At 44.6% G+C, this 19,344-nt stretch overlaps 1 protein-coding gene across 6 annotated transcripts in view; it reads right to left on the reverse strand.

Annotated features, from left to right (window-relative positions):
- The window catches only part of CEP128 (centrosomal protein 128), a 237,187-nt gene that overhangs the window by 179,930 nt on the left and 37,913 nt on the right, over positions 1-19,344 (reverse strand). For all 6 annotated transcript variants that reach the window (XM_077323396.1, XM_077323398.1, XM_077323395.1 and 3 more), the window contains exons 9-12: positions 16,331-16,417; positions 14,026-14,100; positions 10,269-10,401; positions 5,713-5,864 (exon numbers count right to left, since the gene is read on the reverse strand). In XM_077323396.1, coding sequence (XP_077179511.1) covers positions 5,713-5,864; positions 10,269-10,401; positions 14,026-14,100; positions 16,331-16,417 — 447 coding nt within the window. The remainder of the gene's footprint in view (positions 1-5,712; positions 5,865-10,268; positions 10,402-14,025; positions 14,101-16,330; positions 16,418-19,344) is intronic.

Genomic DNA, 19,344 nt, shown 5'->3' on the forward strand with positions numbered 1-19,344 from the left:
TTTTTAGGAGCTTTACACAGCAGGGATGTTAGTTTAGGCATTTAGCAGTAATTAGCCTCTATTTGATACTTTAATTAGTTGTTGACTATAGCAAACAATTTCTGGATTTTAATTTCATTTACTTTATAGTCTGCCTTTATCACAGAAATTTAAAGCACGGTAGATTACACAGTCAATAGGATGAGACATTAATGAATCACGTAGAATGTGGCATTTCACAAACCAACCCAGAACCCTTGGTTTGGAGACCAAGCCACCTTGGTGTAGCGGTTAGGAGTGCAGACTTCTAATCTGGCGAGCCAGGTTTGAATCTGCGCTCCCCCACGTGCAACCAGCTGAGTGACTTTGAGCTCACCACAGCACTGAGAAAACTGCTCTAACCAGGAATATCAGGGCTCTCTCAGCCTCACCTACCCCACAGGGTGTCTGTTGTGGGGAAAAGGCAATTGTAAGCCGCTTTGAGGCTTCTTTAGGTAGAGAACAGCGGCATATAAGAATCAACACTTCTTCAAATTGAAATACTTCAAACGAACAACTGAGCAACAGAGATGAGGAATAAATCCAAAGGAAGGAGAAAAAATTAGATTGTGGAAAATGTTTACATGGTGCCCTTATTTTATTACGTGTTTACTGTACCCTTCTATTACCAGGATACTCACAGTGCAATGCTATACAGAATTACTATTGTCGAGGAGGCTTAAACATCTGTTCCACATAATATTTTTGGTAAGGGCTTGGAGGAGGAGTGTGTCTCATGGCTTAAGTGCCACTCAGGGCTGCTGTCCCACCCGAGTGCTTCCTCCTCCTCCAACCAATTTGCCTGTATGTCTAGTAGCCAGCCAATCACCTTCTGTCCCCCCTGCCCCCCCTCCATCTTCCACTTTCCTCCAAGGCTCAGATGCTGCAGATCCCTACTGTGTGAGTTCCCTGCCTGGGGGCCTCCAGCCTGTAGCCTTTCCAGCTACTGGGGCCTCCAGCCTGTAGCCTTTCCAGCTACAATTAGTCGACAGACCACATGTGGTCTGCAGCCCACAGGTTGGAGATCGCTAATCTATATCCCTCCCCCTATCCTGTAAGAATGTAAGAGTGCCCTATTGAGTCAGGCCAGTGGCCCATATAGTCCAATACTGCGCCACAGTGGTCAAAACCCAGGTGTCACCAGATGCTTACTGCCCTGAACAGCTTACGCATTGGTTGTATGTATGTAAAGCTTACTCAAGAAACAGAAAGAACATGTCCCCCCAAGACCATCACTACTGCTGCCATACTGCTGCATAAACCCTTGCCGGATGCCTCTCTCACTACACTGCTCACTTTCAATTGGCTGTACCAAGCTACAAATACGCCCAACGTGGCACACATACCAGAGGAGGCTGGAAGATGAGTCTTCCAAAGAAGCCTCCATGAAGAGACACAATGAACATTATGCTGGGGGGAAATAACAGGAATCATACACTCCTTGTAAGATTAGCAATTCTTTCACACATACTTTTTCATTCACAGTAGCTCAGTATTCATGTCTCCCCCCCACAAACACACACACATCATGTAGGGAGGGAGAAGGGGCACAAGCATGCTGACGTCTCTCACTGCTTCTGTGCAATTGCCTGGTCATCTGCAGAATATGACCATGCAGAGCAAACAGCCCCATGATCAGCAGAGTTAGCAGCATCACTGATCATGGGGAACTGAATGGGTACAGGCACTTCCTCCAGGTGGTCACCCCCTGCGGACAACCAAGCAATCACAGGCTGGGGAGAGGCCAGTGCACTCTTACCTGTTCTCCCTTCACATGCAGTAACTCAAGGAAGGGAGTTTCTATTTTAACATTGGCTGTAGCCTCATACAAAGCCTCTGTTGCCACAAACTAAGATGTGCAAAGACATTCAGCAACACACTTGGGCTGTTTAAAAATCTAGAAATCCAGAAACCTGAGCCATTCCTAATCTCAAGACACTCCCTCAGATGGAGAAATATCAGTGCAAACCAGCAGTAACAGTTTCTACAATTACAGTTACATTTTCTTCCAAGTCGTAGCAATCCCCAAAGGTTTTGCTAACTGTATCTCTATGTTATATAGATCACATGGCTGTTCTTTTTATGGGAGGAGGGAAGAAATACCTATGTGCTTTAGCAGGGAACTGGCTGTCCATGCTTATGCCAGAGAAGAATGGGCTGTGGCTGCTTGTGCTCATAGGAAACTGATTGCATCATCTAGCCTGATCCAAATCTGGAGAATTCCACCTTGAAAGCCATGTTGCTGGGCTAGTGACAGAGGCAATCAGAAGGAACACATTTCCCACACTTCAGAAGATGTCCCACTGCCTCCTAGTCATCATCATGCAACTCTGCTCATCTGAAACTAGTTTGCCCAGCTTCATTAGATGAAAGACACCCCCTTCCCCAGATTTACAGCTGAAAATGGTATTCCATAGACCAGGGGTAGTCAACCTGTGGTCCTCCAGATGTCCATGGACTACAATTCCCATGAGTCCCTGCCAGCAAATGCTGGCAGGGTTCTCATGGGAATTGTAGTTCATGGACATCTGGAGGACCACAGGTTGACTACCCCTGCCATAGACCATCTGAGGGGATATGGCAGCTTTTCTCAATTTTTTTACTATTGAGAAACCCATGGAACATTCTTCAAGCTTCAACAAACCCCAGAAGTGGCACAATCGTGCAAAATATGGTTGGGAAGCATAGCTGTGTACACACCCACCCAGAGCCCCTCCCCACCTGCTCCAGGCCCATCACTGGCCACAGGGGGGGGAGGGGCTGGTTAACATTATCATATATGGTTATATCACCTGATACATGTTTAACAAATTTTAAAAATATACTTTAAATTAATTGACCCCCATCCATTTGCGAAACTCTTCCAGGGCCATCAAGAAACCCTGGTTGAGAAAGCCTGGGATACAGTATTAGCTCTGTAGGTTTTGAATTCACAGCCTTCACGGTTGCATTGAAAAGGAAGTTATCTATTTCTCTTTGCCTCCTGTAGTTGTTTCTGCCTCCCTTTTAGGGTAACAAAGGCAGCAATATGTATTAAAAGATTAATTTAAGCGACACAGACCTCTAAGACTGTGGATTTTAAAATGTACAAAAGCAAGTTATCTCTCAATCATTTTTTTTAATTAAAGAGAACAGTTCTATTACTGGAAACTGTCCAGGGTCTAAGCAGCATTTAGCCACAAAATTTAAAAAACAACACCGTTTTCCTTGCCTGTATTACTTTATTTGGTATTCAGAGACAACAGCATGAAAATAAACAAAATATAATCAGCGATTTCAACACTTCAGCAGGTAATCTGCCTTGTGCATTGGTAATTTTTGAAATCTTTAGGAAGAGTATTAATTTTTCATTATATTCAATATTATTCCTTTAATTAGAAGCAAGGAAGCTATGAATATCGACCTCTGCCAAAAAAACAAATTAAAGGTTTTTCAAACTGGTTTTACAACAATGAGCATTTTGTGCCCCAAAAGAATTCTGGGTTATAGTACCACGTGCACGTTCTTACTGGAATTAGATTTGACAGCCTTATTGCTAAATTGTGACTTATTTTCAACATCCCTCTGAGCAAGTCAGCAGCTCTCAATACAAACTTAACCACGTAATTATAAAGGAAATTAAACATTACCTCTAGATGCCTTATTATGCCAAATTAAATAGAGCTTGTTCTAATGATTGCCTATTTATACTATCTAAATTTTATTCACTGAAATCCTGAGCTTCAAAGAACACCTGCATTCAACAATATTTTTAAAGCACATTTTTAAAGTTCAAAAACCCTTAACCAATTTCATAAAAGACCCGTGCTTCAGAATTCATGGCCCCATCATGTGCTAGCTTTGGTCAGCCCTTCCCTACAGCTAGATCATTTGGTAACTATTTGCTCAAGAGCTTCCTCCACTGTGGCTCACATCCTGTTGAAAGGCCTTCCCTGAGAGGGTGGGGAAGGCCTCATCCTCCGCAACTCTTAAGGAAGCCAATTGTATTCTATGGTAATATTTGCAGTAGGCCAGTTCTTCTTTCTTTTTTTTCTTTTTTTGGAGGGGGGGTATTTAAAATGAAACTATTTGCTGTGCCAATCTGGTTTGAAGCACCTAAACTAACAAAAGCACATGACAAATAAATCTTATCTTATCAAGTTCATCATTTTTGATAAGTTGCCTGGAAAAAAGCAATGAATCTAATGGATTTCACCTTGACTACTATGTACATTTGTGGTCCTCCCTTCTAAAGTAAAGTTAACAGAACCAATATAGAGCAACAAAAATATCAATTTAAAATAAAATGGGGGAGGGGGGAATTACAAGTGTCAATCTATTCTTGTCCACTTCGCTACATTGTTGCCTGCAAGCTTAGTGTCAAACAAAGCTCGTATAATTTAATTTTGATTCAGGTGTCAATACATGGGTGTATGGGCCAGGGCATATCCAAATTGTCCATCAGCACTTTATCCTAATGTCCACGTCATTAGGATAAATCCAGGGTGTGTCTCCCTACAGCCACTCGAGAGCTAAATCAGCTGGTACTAAAATAGGTTAGTTTTCCAGATAGAATCATATTCTTTGGCATAGAGTGGGGATCACCAGTTTTGAGTATACAATTGGAAACTGCATTGATATAGCTTAACTTTAGTTTTATCAAAAAACTGACATGCTAGGAGGATGTGACCATTTGTAATTTAGCAAAATGTACATTCCCTCTGTTGTTTCACCAGTATCAAGTTAAAGAATAGACCTTTAGGCTGTCCTACTGCAGACTGCAGGTGGGACCTGGTATACTCATCTTTAACCGCTCTGCGGGAGTAGTGTAAATAAATCAGTAAGGAGGGTTGGGGTGGGCTCATTGGCCCCTTCCCCCCCTGACTGACAAACAAAGCGCCTCCCAACCCGCCCAACCCCAACCTTACCTGATTTCCGGCCACTGCCGCCATTAGCGGCTGCCCTCCGGTGCACCAGGTAGGCTGGCCCGGGGCCCGACCTGCAGGGTGGACATGGGAGGGGGCCAAAGGCTTCAGGGAGGGCAAGGGAAACAGAGTGCCACGTTGGAGATGTGGTGCCGGCCTCCTTTGCCTTCCTCCAAGCCTCCAAGGCGACGGGGAGGGGGCGGGGGACAGAGGATTCAGGAAGGGTGAGGGAGACCGGATGCCACATTGGAGCTGCGGCACCCAGCCTCCTTCGCCTTCCCCCAAGCCTCCAAGGCGACGGGGAGGGGGCCGGGGGAAGAGGCTTCAGGGAGGGCAAGGGAGACTGGGTGCCGCGTCAAAGACGTGGCGCCCTGCATCCTTCGCCTTCCCCGAAGACTCTGAGGGGACTGGGAGGAGGCCGGGGGAAGGGCCAAGAACAGACCGTGTTCTCCCCCCTCTTCCCAAACTCCAGCCACCTCCTAGCGCCCATTGCATTTCTAAGTGCAATGCGCTATATTCCTAGTCAATATATATTCTTAATAATCCCTGCATGCTGGAAAGCAGACACCAAGAACAAGGGTTCTCGCGTCGCATTCACCCTGATGCATTTGTCTTCTAGATATGGGAATCTCTCTTCTCTTACCTATGAGTATTCAGTCATGCAAGTCCTCATCAACACTGTGAAGTGGTCCAGTCTCAATATGAGCTTAACATCTTATCTGATGCGACAAGTCAGCCTTTACGCAGCAAACTCTTTCAAAGATAATGTCATCTTGTGAAAAAGAGTTACCTCTATTTTCATTCCAAGCTGTGCCTTCTCTTTGTCCTTGCGCTCAATGCATCGCTTTAACTCCTCTATCTCAGACATGACAGCACTACGACTGAGCTTTGCTCTCAATTCCCAGATCTGTTTCTCCATATCTTGCTTGTCCTGATCAACCACTGGAACGTAGAAGACAAAAAGTGGAAACAGAAAACAGAAACAATGTGCCAAATTACAAAAAAGAAAAATATGTGTACACATATGCTGAATGCTGAAGTGTTGATGAATTCTAGAACTATCATAAAACAAGACTTAGAGCTAGTTTGGGGAGCTTCAGGTCAGGGGAAAGGAGGCAACGGGTTGGATAATCCCCATTGTCCTTCACAATCCATGAACCGGCTTTGGAGTGGGCAGGGGGAGGAAACTGAGGGGACTGGAAGAATATGGGATATGAGGCAGCATGAAGGAGGTGTCTGCAGCATACCAGAAAATAGACTAGCAGGAAAACTTGGGAGAAGGGAGAACAAATAATACTGCTCTGTATTGTAAGGGAGGCTGAATGTGACAAAAAGCACACTGTCCTGTCAAATAAATGGACACAGTCAAATTGGTCAAATAGCATTGAAAGGGATATTTACATTATGTATAGTCTGCTTTTCTCACTGAGACTCAAGGCAGATTATATAGTGTAAATAAATAGAGTCAATACAATGGGACGTCCAATAAAAAATAAAATGGAGTTTGGGCTCCAGAAAAGTGAAAACAATGAGACATCTGAAGACAGAGGTGAAACACATCATAAGCATCAGCACTGACGTGACATAACAAATTTAGGGGCACCTTTAAGACCAACAAAGTTTTATTCAAGGCATGAACTTTCATGTGCATGCACACTTCTTCAGATATAATGTCGTGGAATGAAAGTAAACAGTTCAAACTTATAGGCAAAGTGTGGGAGTAAATTAATATAGAGCATAATTAAAATGGTTAACATCCCAGAGATAAAGAAGAAAAAAAACAGCAATTTGGATTTGTTTGTATTCACTTGAGACTGAATTGCATGGGAAACATCTTGGGTTCAATCCAAGTGTTAAATAAAGACAAACAAATGTGTTAAATAAATTCAAACAAATCCAAGTTTGTTCTGCTGCTTTATATCAATATGGCTACCCACTGGAATCTATCTCCACTGACATGACATGTTAGTGATGCAGAAATTACACAACAGGATCACACCTGCAGCAATAGTCAGTGGTGGAAACATGCCACTAAGTAGTTGAAAGGTCTCATTTGTAGATCACAAACTGCAATTCGGAGAGTGGCCTTTGTCTGTCCTACATTTAAGTGATTTGTGAGAGCTTTAATTTGCAAGGAAACCAACACAGGGAACTTGTGGTTGAGGAAAGCACTTGGGGAGAGAATTGGGAAAGTCATCCTTATCCATTGTTGTTCCTCTATATATTTATGAAACAGCCGGGGGGGGGGGGGACGTGTCTGGCTGTCCAAGATAGAATAGGGCCAATCAGGGTGCAGCCAGCTTTGCCCTGATTGGCCCTGCCCCTGCAGCTCCCGCCCTCTGTCCCTGGACTCTAGCCTCTTTACTCTCAGATGCCTCACTGCCTGGAGCCAGGAGCAGGTAAGAGGAGAAGGCCCTGGGCAAAGGGTGATGGTGGAGGGCTTGCTAACGAGGGCCTCCCGGACGGCTGCCTGCCTGCTAAGGAGCTCTGTCCCGGCCCTGATAACGAGTTGCCCAACCCCCGCCTGCCCCACTTGATCTGGCTGTGAGCAGCAGCCCAAAGCCACCTTAAGCTGACTGGCCAAGGGCCAGGGGCTAGGGGAGGGGAACCTTTCAAGGCCCATTCTTAGGAACAGGCTTTGAAGCTAGTAACAAAATATAAAAAGTCTTATTCCTATGAATTTGAGATGACACCACACGTTACATTACCCAAATACATGGTGGCAAGTCCTGAAGAAGAATGTAATCTTTTTTGTTTCGCTACCCATATCTGCAGGGACAAGGATGGGTTAACCATTTGAATGCATCAAAGACCATCAATCTATCGTGGTCTGTGGTCTAATATGTCATCTACTACCTGCTCCTTTCAACTGGAGATGCTAGAAATTGAGCCTTGGTACCAAGCAGACACTCTCCCACTGAACCACAGTCCCTCCCATATATTCTAGTGCAATTAAATAATCATAAAGTTTTCCCTAACAGCAGGATAAATAGTATCAGAAGGTTTAACAAGGAAATCGTGTTTCTAAACTCATAATGAGAAGAAAATCTCATTATACATTGGCCAGGCTGTAAAAATACTATAAAGGCTCTGAAGGAAGGAAGTATTTATAGACATTTTATACATACTCATAAGGGACATTTTCAGGGCCACAGGGGGAAAAGATTGCAATCTACCAAGCACAGTTGCTATATAACTTCCATTTGATCCCAATGACAGATCACATGGAGCTCCCACACCAGTCCCACTGACATGAATGGCAAATGGACAACAGCAGGGTGTGGTGGCTTGTTTGGAGAGCCTACTGATGCAACAGTTTTTAGTGAGCTTTTCAGATCTGCTTCACAGTTTCTACGGCATTTGTTGCTTTAATGGCAGAGAGACATGGCACGAACCAAAGCAACTTCCAATAAAAGGTACAGTAAAGCTGGGGGAAAAAAATTCTTCAACTACCTGTATGAAATCAAGTCACTGAAGGCTGCCTGACAAAATATTATTTCACGTTTAATTAATTTAAGACTTTAAGAAACTAAACATGAATCTCTTAATGCTTTATTCAAGTAGGTTGCCATGTTGGTCTGAAGCAGCACAACAAAACAAAATCAGAGTCCGGTGGCACCTTTAAGACCAACAAAGATTTATTCAAGGCGTGAGGCTTTCGAGTGCAAGCACTCTTCCTCAGTTTACTCTGAGGGAGAGTGTATGTACTCAAAAGCTCACGCCTTGAATAAATTTTTGTTGGTCTTAAATTTTTGTTGGTCCAGTGGTCTTAAAGGTGCCACTGGACTCTGATTCTCTTAATGCTTGTTCTATATACCGTGCAGCAGATTGGTGAAGAAGAATGCATAACTTTGAACATAAGCTTAATATAAAATACTAGCTTCAAAGCCCGTTCCTAAGAACGGGCCTTGAAAGGGCCCCCTCCCCTGGCCCCCAGCCAGGCAGCTTAAGGTGGCTTTGGGCCACAGCTCGTATCAAGTGAGGCGGGCGGGGGCTGGCCAGCTCATTAGCAGGCCCGGGACAGAGCTCCTTAGCAGTCAGTCAGCAGGGTGGGAAGCCCTCGTTAGCAGGCACAGCCTAGCAGGCCAAGAGGCCCTCGTTAGCAAGCCCTCCACCATGACCCTTTGGCCAGGGCCCTCTCCCCTTACCTGCTGCTGGCTCCAAACACTGAGGCGCATCTGAGAGCTAGAGTCCAGGGACGGAGGGCGGGAGCTGCAGGGGCAGGGCCAATCAGGGTGCAGCCAGCTTTGCTGGGTGGGGGGATGGAATAGAAGAACTCTGTGGAAAGCCTCCTCCTCCTGCCAGGACCTGGAAAGGTTGCAGGCGGGAGGCCCCCAGGAAGGGAACTTGCAGGCAGAGGCAGCTCTCATGCAGCAGGAATGTGCAGCCATGACAGAGCATAGCCAGCCAGCCTCCTCTGCTGTCTGATGTCCAGGAGTCCACCAGGGAGCACGGCTGTCCAGCCATGGGGGCTGGACCAACACGGCCAGCACTGTGCCTGTGGCAGAGCATGGACAGATAGCATCCTCTCAATCCCCAGTGAGCAGGAGGCCTGGGAGTGCAGTGGCTGGGCAGTTTGGACCAGTGCAGTCAGGCTCCTTGCCCCCCCCCCCCGCCAGCTTATTTTATGTTGGCTCTCCTCCTTCAAAGGGCCCAGAAGTGGCATGATAGAGGATGGAGGTGGAGAAAACCTGTGATTGGCCTTCAGTGGGGGAGTGCCCGCTCCCTATTGGATGCATGTCCCCTCCTGAGGGCCAATCAGGGCAGGTTTTACCAACTACATCATCTGCACATAAACCAAGCATTATTATGGCTACAGATGGCTTGTCGTCAGTGTAGCAGCCCTGAACTTCCTTGGTGGTTGCCCACCAAAATACTAACCAGTGCCAGTCCTACTTAGCTTCTAAAATATGATGAGATTGGACAAGCCTGGGCCATCTCAGACAGGTCATAAATACATGCATACATAAATACACGCAACCTTAATTTAGAAGAGATATGAGGCATGTTTTCACTTGGCATATAAAAAATGCCATAATACATATTCTTCCCTTTTTTTTAAATTCTGGCTTCTCTAACAGATTTGTAAAGGTTTCTACCATCTCCAAATGATTTTTTTTTGGTGTGGAATTCCATCACAGATTACGGTCATTAGAAGGTTCTAGCCAGTTGATACTAAGAACAGTACCGTTATTAATCATGCATTATTAAGCACATTCCGTTTCTTAGACCCGATACACTGGCTCACCATTTTCTCCATCTTATCATTCCAAACACCCAGTCCTGACCATGACCTGCTTATGTGGCTTGGGGAGGGTAAGGAGTAGAGAGTGAGGAGAGTCCTACCTCTGTGCTTCCTCCTGTCATCCTCCTGCTCGTCAGGAGGCCTCTGGTGGTGCATGGCGACTTGAGTGATCTGGTGCTGCAAACCCAGACGCTCCTCTTCTGCTCTAAGGAGTTGGGAACGGAGATCCTCAATCTAACACACACACATACACACACACACAGACAAGTGCCAGCTTTTTAAACCAAGGAGAAATCAATGTCAAAGGTGAGGAGGCATCTTCACTTACATTATCAACTCTTTGAAAGATCTGATGCACAAACAAAACATGACCAAAATAGAGAGGAACATACTTAACAAATAAAGTAATTAATGTGCTGTTTGTTCTACTGCACCTTTTACACACTGAAGGATATTTTCGGGTTGCTGCCTATGCTCAGGGCCAAATTTATTTATCCCCTACCTCATTTGCAGTTTACAGGTACCAACAATTTTTCCCTTCTGGGATAGAAGGGGTTTGCAAAACTGCATGGATGAAAGGAATTAATCCTCCCACTGACAGCATCAATTAAAAGCAAAACCCTCTCAGAAGATCCTAAGTGCCATCCTATGCAAAGTTACTGTCTCCACTGGTTGACATATAGCCATCCCTGAAAACACAGCACAACGTTTCCTGTGGTTCTCCATTCCGGCAGCCCCTTTCTGACCCAACCACCACCACAAAAAAAAAAAAAGATTTCCGAGACTGCAGGATCCATGCAGTGCAAGATGAGAGGTGAAATTGACCCTCTCCCTCAGCACAGCTGTGTTAGGAGAGGAGAATAAGCTGTCTTCTCCACTCAATGAAGGCCCTGTCTTTCTTCAGACAACACTGGGGAACTGAAGGCTGAGCCACCTGCTCTCTCCAGAATGAAGTGACAGGACAGCGTGCAGGTATTGAATTCCAGTCCTGAATGTCCCTTTCCCTTTATCCTGCTGTTCTCCACTCTAAGGAGTCTCAACGTGGTTTGCAATCTCCTTCTTCTCCCCACAACAGTCACTGTGTGAGGTAGGTGGGGCTGAGAGAGCTCTGACTGGCCCAAGGTCACCCAGCAGGCTTCACGTGGAGGAACGGGGAATCAAATCTGGTTCTCCAGATTAGAGGTGGCTGCTCTTAACTACTATCCCATGCTGGCTTTCACAGTAGGGGCCCCACAACCCTTGGGATGATCTTTACACTGGAGCAAATAGCCAGCACAGTCCAAAGAGCGCTTATACCCCTCTAAACACACACACACACTTTGCTTATCATGCCAGGTATTTGGCCGTTTCTTTTTTTTAATTTAAAGGTAAAGGTAAAGGTAAAGGTATCCCCTGTGCAAGCACTGGGTCATGTCTGACCCTTGGGGTGACGCCCTCCAGCGTTTTCATGGCAGACTCAATACGGGGTGGTTTGCCAGTGCCTTCCCCAGTCATTACCGTTTACCCCCCAAGCAAGCTGGGTACTCATTTTACCGACCTCGGAAGGCTGAGTCAACCTTGAGCCGGCTGCTGGGATTGAACTCCCAGCCTCATGGGCAAAGCTTTCAGACGGCTGCCTTACCACTCTGCGCCACAAGAGGCTCATTTTAATTTAAAAGGATGCTTTTAACATAGGTGATATCTCAACACCTGATTCTTCACCTGCTTATAACATAGACTTTTAAAATATTGTAGTAAGAATAGTTTGCAAAAAACAACAAAAAAGACAAACTGTAAACCAAATAATCCCAGATAATGATTAAACAAATGTCATTTTATATGATTAATACAATAGTACAGTGTATCAGCTTCCTCATGTCTAAGTATATTATGACTGTTTACTCTGAAGCATTGTTTCATATACTGCTGGGAATTACAAGCTTGGATTGAATTCTGTTCTAGTGCTCTATGAATGGAGACCATCTTTGTATTAAATAGGCCTGTTCTCCTACATTTCCTCCCCTTAAGTGCTTATAACACGGCAATTTTCTCCTTTGCCATAATTAGCCAACATTTATCTCGGCCAGATTTCAGCAAATACCACCCTCAGCAGACCCCATTTCATCTGATCTCAGAAGCTAAGCATGGTTGTGTCTGGTTAGTACTTGTGTGGGAGGCCTGTAGTGTGTCGTCTGATATGGCGTATTGCATTTCATCAAACTTGTTCTCTTGCACGTGTAAAATCATCTGAGATATCATACAAATGGAGGGCAAGTATAAGAACAAGTAGCTAGTAAGGAGACATCATGGGGGGAAGAGTCCCTCTGATTTGCTGCTGCAGGCTGAGATTAGGCATGCAGTAGCATACAGCATCTGAAAACATTACTGTGTGAATTAGTATTATTGTTATGTGGTCTTCCTAGAGTACAGAAAACTGTATAGGCAAAAGATTGCTGTTATGTGTACTACACAGCATCAAATTAGGAACATGGAAATGCAAAATTGAGCAATTCCTCTGTCCCTCCTCCTATCAGCATTCAGCACAGTAGCTTAATAAATATTTCAATTTTTTTTTTAAAAAAACCTCAAATCTTTACAGCAACATGAAGCAAGAATAATAATAAAAAAGAGACTGCAAAACTAAGACCAGCCAATTTGCTATGAAACACAGAGGTTTGGTTTGGCTGGCTGGCTTTGCTGTTGAATAAATTACACTGCTAGATGCCAGGAGGGAGATTAGCAATATAAAAGCAGTTCATTTGCACAAGTTATAATTTGCTTGTGCAAAGCAAAAGCAGAGAAAGTAGCTCCGGGAGAGGAAAAAGTCAAACTCCAATCATTCAATTTACTTCTTCCCGAGGAGGAGACATTTTGTCCTTCTCTACTCATTCCAAATATATATTTTTAAAACCCCAAAATATTTAGGCTCTCACAATATAAAACTGTATTTTCAAACACCAACAGGAGAAGCAAGTAGGTTTAAATATGAAATATAAATTGCCCCATTCTGCAGAATATGTACATCCGATGTATGTGGTTTTATCAGTGGTATGTAGCAATGAGGGGGGGGGGGGAGTGAGAAACCCTTATCAACAGAATAGCGACTGCCTGAACAGGCATGAGGCAGCCCACTGTTGTCTAAACATAACTGTTGTTCCAAGAGTGCCAATTGAAGCGGATCAAGACTCAAAGGAAAGGCAATCTGTAAAACTGAGAAGCTTCAGCGATGGAAAACAGCCCTTGTGACAACTACGTTCCGTGAGCCAGCTCAGTAATTCAGGCTCCCCTGAGTTTACTTCATTCTAATCCGCTCCAGGATTTACGGCAACCCATGGAGGCAAAAAGAAAATTCTAGCAGCGTTTGACTTGAACTGTTGCGGTAAGTCTAGGCAGAGAAGGAACCTCACCATTAAACTCTGCAGCTGTTTAAATCACCTAGTTCTCATATTTACGTGGCTTCAGGGTGCACCATTGCCCACCCAGCTGCTTTCACGTCCGCTTCATGTCCGCACTGAAGGGAGACCCCTCCAAGCGCATCACAATTTCTCAACACCACCTTCCTTATCCTAGGAAGGGCATGATGTAAAATGTAACACGATAAAAACAAATTTGAAAAACTCGCCAGCGAAATCTTTGATAGATGGGTACTGTATCGAAATCATTAAGACAACTCGTGTTTGTTACGTTTCTCAGCTCTGCCTTGGCACCGCTGTGCCGTATCAAATGTCATTCTGTAATCAAACTTCCCAGGAATGATTCTGTGTGCCTTCCTTATCGCACCTCCAGTTTCTTCCTAACATCACTGAAGTATATTTGATAGTGGGCTTTAAGAGGCCCTACTGTGAAAGGAGATAGATTTTCACTTGGGAGAGCAGTTACCTGGTGGAGAAGGGCTTCCCGGCTGTATTCTGACTGCTCCAGTTTCCTCCGGGAGTGCTCCAATTCCTGCTCAAGCTGATTTGGATTAGAAACAGAAATAGAAACTCATTCCGTTGCTGGTAATTTTATGAATTATTTAGAAGATACCAATATTTAATACACCCCAGAAGTACTCTGAAAGCTCATTTCTTATTCACTGCTATGTTAAGCTAACCAAATGCCTATTATCCCAGTGGTACCTTTGATCAAATGATCCATTTACAGATTCTTCCCCCCACCTCCCAGAAAATGTAATGGATATTCTCTTGTTTCTCCAGTGGCTGGGTTTTATCACTTCAGGTTGCATCAAAGGCTCAAGTGGAGGGAGATTCTTTTCTTAAACTCTCCATACAAAAGTCCAGCATGTAAAGAGAAGGGTTTTATCCTACTCTTCTCCCTGATATTTAACTTTCGATTTGCAGGGAATCTCTGGCACACAGGAATACTCCAGTGTGTAAACCCGAATCCCGACATATCAGTTCCAACGTAAAGATGCCACAACATTCATACACACACACACACGTGGGAGCCTGCAAGGACTTGTGAGAGGCATCTCACTTCCCCCTCTCCCACTATTTCAATTTTCTCTGTCCTGGAAGTCCTCATAGTCTCTCCTCCTGTCCTCCTTCCTTCCCTCCTTCTAGGGATGTCACCCTCTGGGTGGGGACTGGAGGTATCTGGGAATTACCACAGATCTCCCAGCTACAGAGACTGGATCCCACTGCGTCACCAGACTGGGTCCGGGAAATCCCTGGATATTTGGAGGTGGGGCCTTGGGATGGTGAGATTTGTGGAAGAAAGCAACCTCAACAGTGTATAATACCATAAAGTCCACCCTCCAAAGCAGCCATTTTCTCCACTAGATCGCTACCATCTGAAGAGCAGTTGTAATTCCAGGTGATCTCCAGCCCCCCACCTGGTGGTTGGCAACCCCAGTTCATTGGAAGAAAATAGCTGCTCTGGAGGATGGAGTCTATGGCATGATACCCCTTTGAGATCCCTCTCCTCCTCAACCCCCAGCCTCCCAATGCACACCTCCCCCAAATTCCTAAGAATTTTCAGACTTTTCCCTCCCCTTTGGAACCCGCTCCTATCCTCATTTTCTCTTCCTCAGCCATTCACCAACCTACCTTTTATCTGCCTCCCATTTTCAGCTATATTCGTTATTTATCTACTTCATTTATACCCACTTTTCTTCACAGTGGGGACCAAGGCAGCTTCCATTGTTCTCCTCTCTTCCTTTTTATCCATAGAGCAACCCTGTGAGGTAGGTTAGCCTGAAAGTATGTGACTGGTCCAAAACTACCCACAGCCTCTTCCACAGGAAGATGAGGTTTCAGACGTGGGTCTCACAGATCTTACTCTGAATCTCTTACCACTACACCACACTGGCTTTCATAAGGTGGCCACTGTTGAACTGTTGCACGCAGCCAGGCCTAGTTGAATAATGCAAGTTGGGTGGCATCAAGTCACCAAGAGCTTGTTTCCAGTCCTAGGATTGCCACCCTCTAGGGTGAGATCAGAAAATCCCCCATAATTACAACGAAATTCCAGGCAACAGATTCCTCTAGAGCGGTGGTCCCCAACCACCGGGCCGCGAAGGCCCTGGCACTGGGCTGTGGCTCCCTCTCTCCGCCCCCCCCCCCCCCGCAGTAAGAAACTTACCAGGCCGCAAGCTTGCGGCCTGGCAAGCTTCTTACTGTGGGAGGGAGGGGAGAGGGAAGCAGGGCCGCAGCTGGGCCATGCATGCGCCATGCGCAGCCGAAAACATGCATGCGCATTTTTGGGCGCACATGGCGCTGTGCGCGGCCGAGCAATTGCCCTGCTTTCTGCCGCCGGTCCCCAGCCTCAAAAAGGTTGGGGACCACTACTCTAGAGGGTGAAGTCTATGGCATTATGTTTGGCCGAGGCCTCTCTAATCCCCAAACTCTATCCTTCTCCGGATCCAGCCCAAAATTTTCAGGAATTTTCCAGCCTGAAGCTAGAAGCCATAGCCAGACCTGATTTCAATGACTTTTCCCTCAAAGGCCAAAATTCGGCTGAAGCGCCCCCCTCCCCCTTCCTTTTCACTCACAGAAATGGAAACCTGGAATACTGTGGTTGCCTAGCAACACCCACTGAGGGACTCCCTTGCTTAAAGTTATAGGGGTTCCTTTTATCCTTTTCAGATTTTTAAGTTGCCAAATGTTTGGGGTTTTTTTTCAGGTAAGTATCCAAGATACCCTGACTTTGCTATGAATATAAGCGACATTATGAATTTTCTTACTTTACTTTTTGCATCTTCTGTTTTTAGTAGTTTATTTTTCAAGACGATTTCCACTTCATTAGCTTTGGTATCTTGTTGTTTTAAAGCCTGGAAGGATAGATCAGATTTTTAAAAAAGGATCTGAAGCCTTTACTGAAATCTGACAAGCCTTTAATAAGAATATACATATGTTTAAAATCATTATACTCTTTTCCTAGTATTCGAAGCCAGCAGCCTATATTAAAAATGCTATCACAAAGTACATTAGAATAACCACAATAACTGTAAAAGCAAATGCTAAGATAAATAGAAAAAGTAGCATTAAGGAACAGAAATAATGGATCGCATGACACCATCATGTGGGAAATGATAATCAAAAATAGAATCGGACAACATGAAAAGACAGAGAATGTGTCAGGAAAACATCAAAACGGAAAGTTTCATAGCTGTGCCACTGCTCTGAAGATGCTAGGTATTAGCTGCCATCTGCTTCATCAAGAAGGTGGAGACATCTCGAGACGGGCTTTCCTGAGAGAACCACTCAGGACAGTCATATTTCTCCTGGAGGAGACAGACCATCACTTTATGAAGCATACAAAAGTTACCATTGTGTCAGATTATCATATATTGACAAAATGAAGCACATCCTACTGACAGGAAAGGTCAAACGTGAAGTTTTTTATTTTATTGTATTTATGTATTTATTATAATTCAGGTGGTAGGACCACACTCACGGCCCAGTCATCTCGGGAGGTATGCATCATAATCTCTAAACACCCGCTGAATCAAAATACAATAAGCCATATCACACTCCAACATTAACATTTACTTTGAGAAAGGGTATGCAACAAGTAATATTTTGTATGTAAGGGCAAGCCATTCCTTTTCGTATCCTTTCTGGAACCCCTTAGACATGCACAGTGTGGGCAACCAGCATGACATCCTCACATGTGAACAGGAATCTCCACAGATTGCTGATTGTCCTGTTAGAAACAAAAGAGAAGCACGGCACTCCTGAGGACACCTACTGGACCTCATGGATGATACTGTGGCAGTGTGCCATCTAACGCCCACAATAACTCTACCCCAAAATGTGCAGGAAGTTGGTGGTATCTCTGCATATATTCCTAGGAAAACCCTGGATACATTCAGACTGCCAATTTAATCTCAGTTCAATAAAAATACATGCAAAGACCCTGCTTGTGCCAAGTTCACAGGCATGCCGCACTTATTACTCTTCATTCCCAGGGGTTTAGGCCTAGCTCTGGTTACCAGTGACGTATAACTACAGACACTCAGGGTAAGCAGAGATAATTTTCAGCCGCAAGCCAGAATTTTTCAACACCTGGCTTAAAATCTGTTGGCAGAAGGAAAACTAGCTACGGTTAAGACACATAACTCTGTTTTAATGTCATTGAGTTCATTTTAAATGATTAAACTTCCCTTGTGCTCCTAAGGAAGAGAGGAAAGAGCCAAATGTACACACCAGCCCAGTCCAGATTCAATATGTATACACTTCTATTTAACTATGATTAAACATCAGAATCCCCCTTCAAGGATCGCTGCCTTGTTGTGGCAAGGGGGCTTGCGTAGTTCAGTGAAGCTATGAGCTATGCCGTGCAGGGCCACCCAAGACGGACAGGTCATAGCTGAGAGCTCTGACAAAAGGTGATCCACTGGAGAAGGCAATGGCAAACCACTCCAGTATCTTTGCCATGAAAACTCTATGGACAGTTCCAATAGGCATAACGATATGACGCTGGAAGATGAGCCCCTCAGGTCGGAAGGTGTCCAATATGCTACTGGGGATGAGCAGACGGCTAGTACGAGTAGCGCCAGAATGAATGAAGCGGCTGGGCCAAAGCAGAAAGGACGCTCAGTTGTGGAAGTAACTGGTGGCGAAAAGACAGTCCGATGCTGTAAAGATTTTTATTCCATAGGAACCTGGAACGTCAGATCCATGAATCAAGGCAAGCTGGACGTGGTTAAACAAGAAATGAGAAGACTGAACATCGACATTTTAGGAATCAGTGAACTAAAATGGACAGGAATGGGTGAATTTAATTCAGATGACCATCAGGTATACTACTGTGGACAAGAATCTCACAGAAGAAATGGAGTAGCATTCATAATCAATAAGAGAGTAGGAAAAGCAGTCTTGGGATACAATCCCCAAAATGACAGAATGATCTCAGTTCGAATCCAAGGCAAACCATTCAACATCACAGTGATCCAGGTCTACGCCCCAACCACTGCTGCTGAAGAGGATGAAGTTGATCAGTTCTATGAAGCCCTACAACACCTTCTAGAAGCAACGCCCAAAAATGATGTGCTTATCATCATGGGGGATTGGAATGCTAAAGTAGGAAGCCAAAAGATAACCGGGATAACAGGCAAGTTTGGCCTTGGAGTACAAAATGAAGCAGGGCACAGGCTGGTAGAATTTTGTCAAGAGAATACAATGGTCATAGCAAACACTCTTTTCCAGCAACCCAAGAGACGACTCTACACATGGACATCACCAGACGGTCAACACAGAAATCAGATTGACTATGTGCTCTGCAGCCAAAGATGGAAAAGTTCTATCCAGTCAATAAAAACAAGACCAGGAGCTGATTGTGGTTCAGATCATGAGCTTCTTGTTGCAAAATTTAGGCTTAAATTGAAGAAAGTAGGGAAAAGCACTAGGCCACTCAGGTATGAACTAAATCATATCCCTGACGAATACACAGTGGAGGTGACAAATAGATTTAAGGAATTAGATCTGATAGACAGAGTGCCTGAAGAACTATGGACGGAGGTTCGCAACATTGTACAAGAGGTAGCAACTAAAACCATCCCAAAGAAAAAGAAATGCAAGAAATCAAAATGGCTGTCTGAGGAAGCTTTACAAATAGCTAAGGAGAGAAGGGAAGTGAAAGGCAAGGGAGAAAGAGAAAGATACACCCAATTGAATGCAGAATTCCAGAGAAAAGCTAGAAGAGATAAGAATGCCTTCTTAAATGAACAGTGCAAACAAATAGAAGAAAACAATA

Source organism: Paroedura picta, chromosome 2, assembly GCF_049243985.1.
Source record: "Paroedura picta isolate Pp20150507F chromosome 2, Ppicta_v3.0, whole genome shotgun sequence".
In the NCBI taxonomy this organism is placed as follows: domain Eukaryota; kingdom Metazoa; phylum Chordata; class Lepidosauria; order Squamata; family Gekkonidae; genus Paroedura; species Paroedura picta.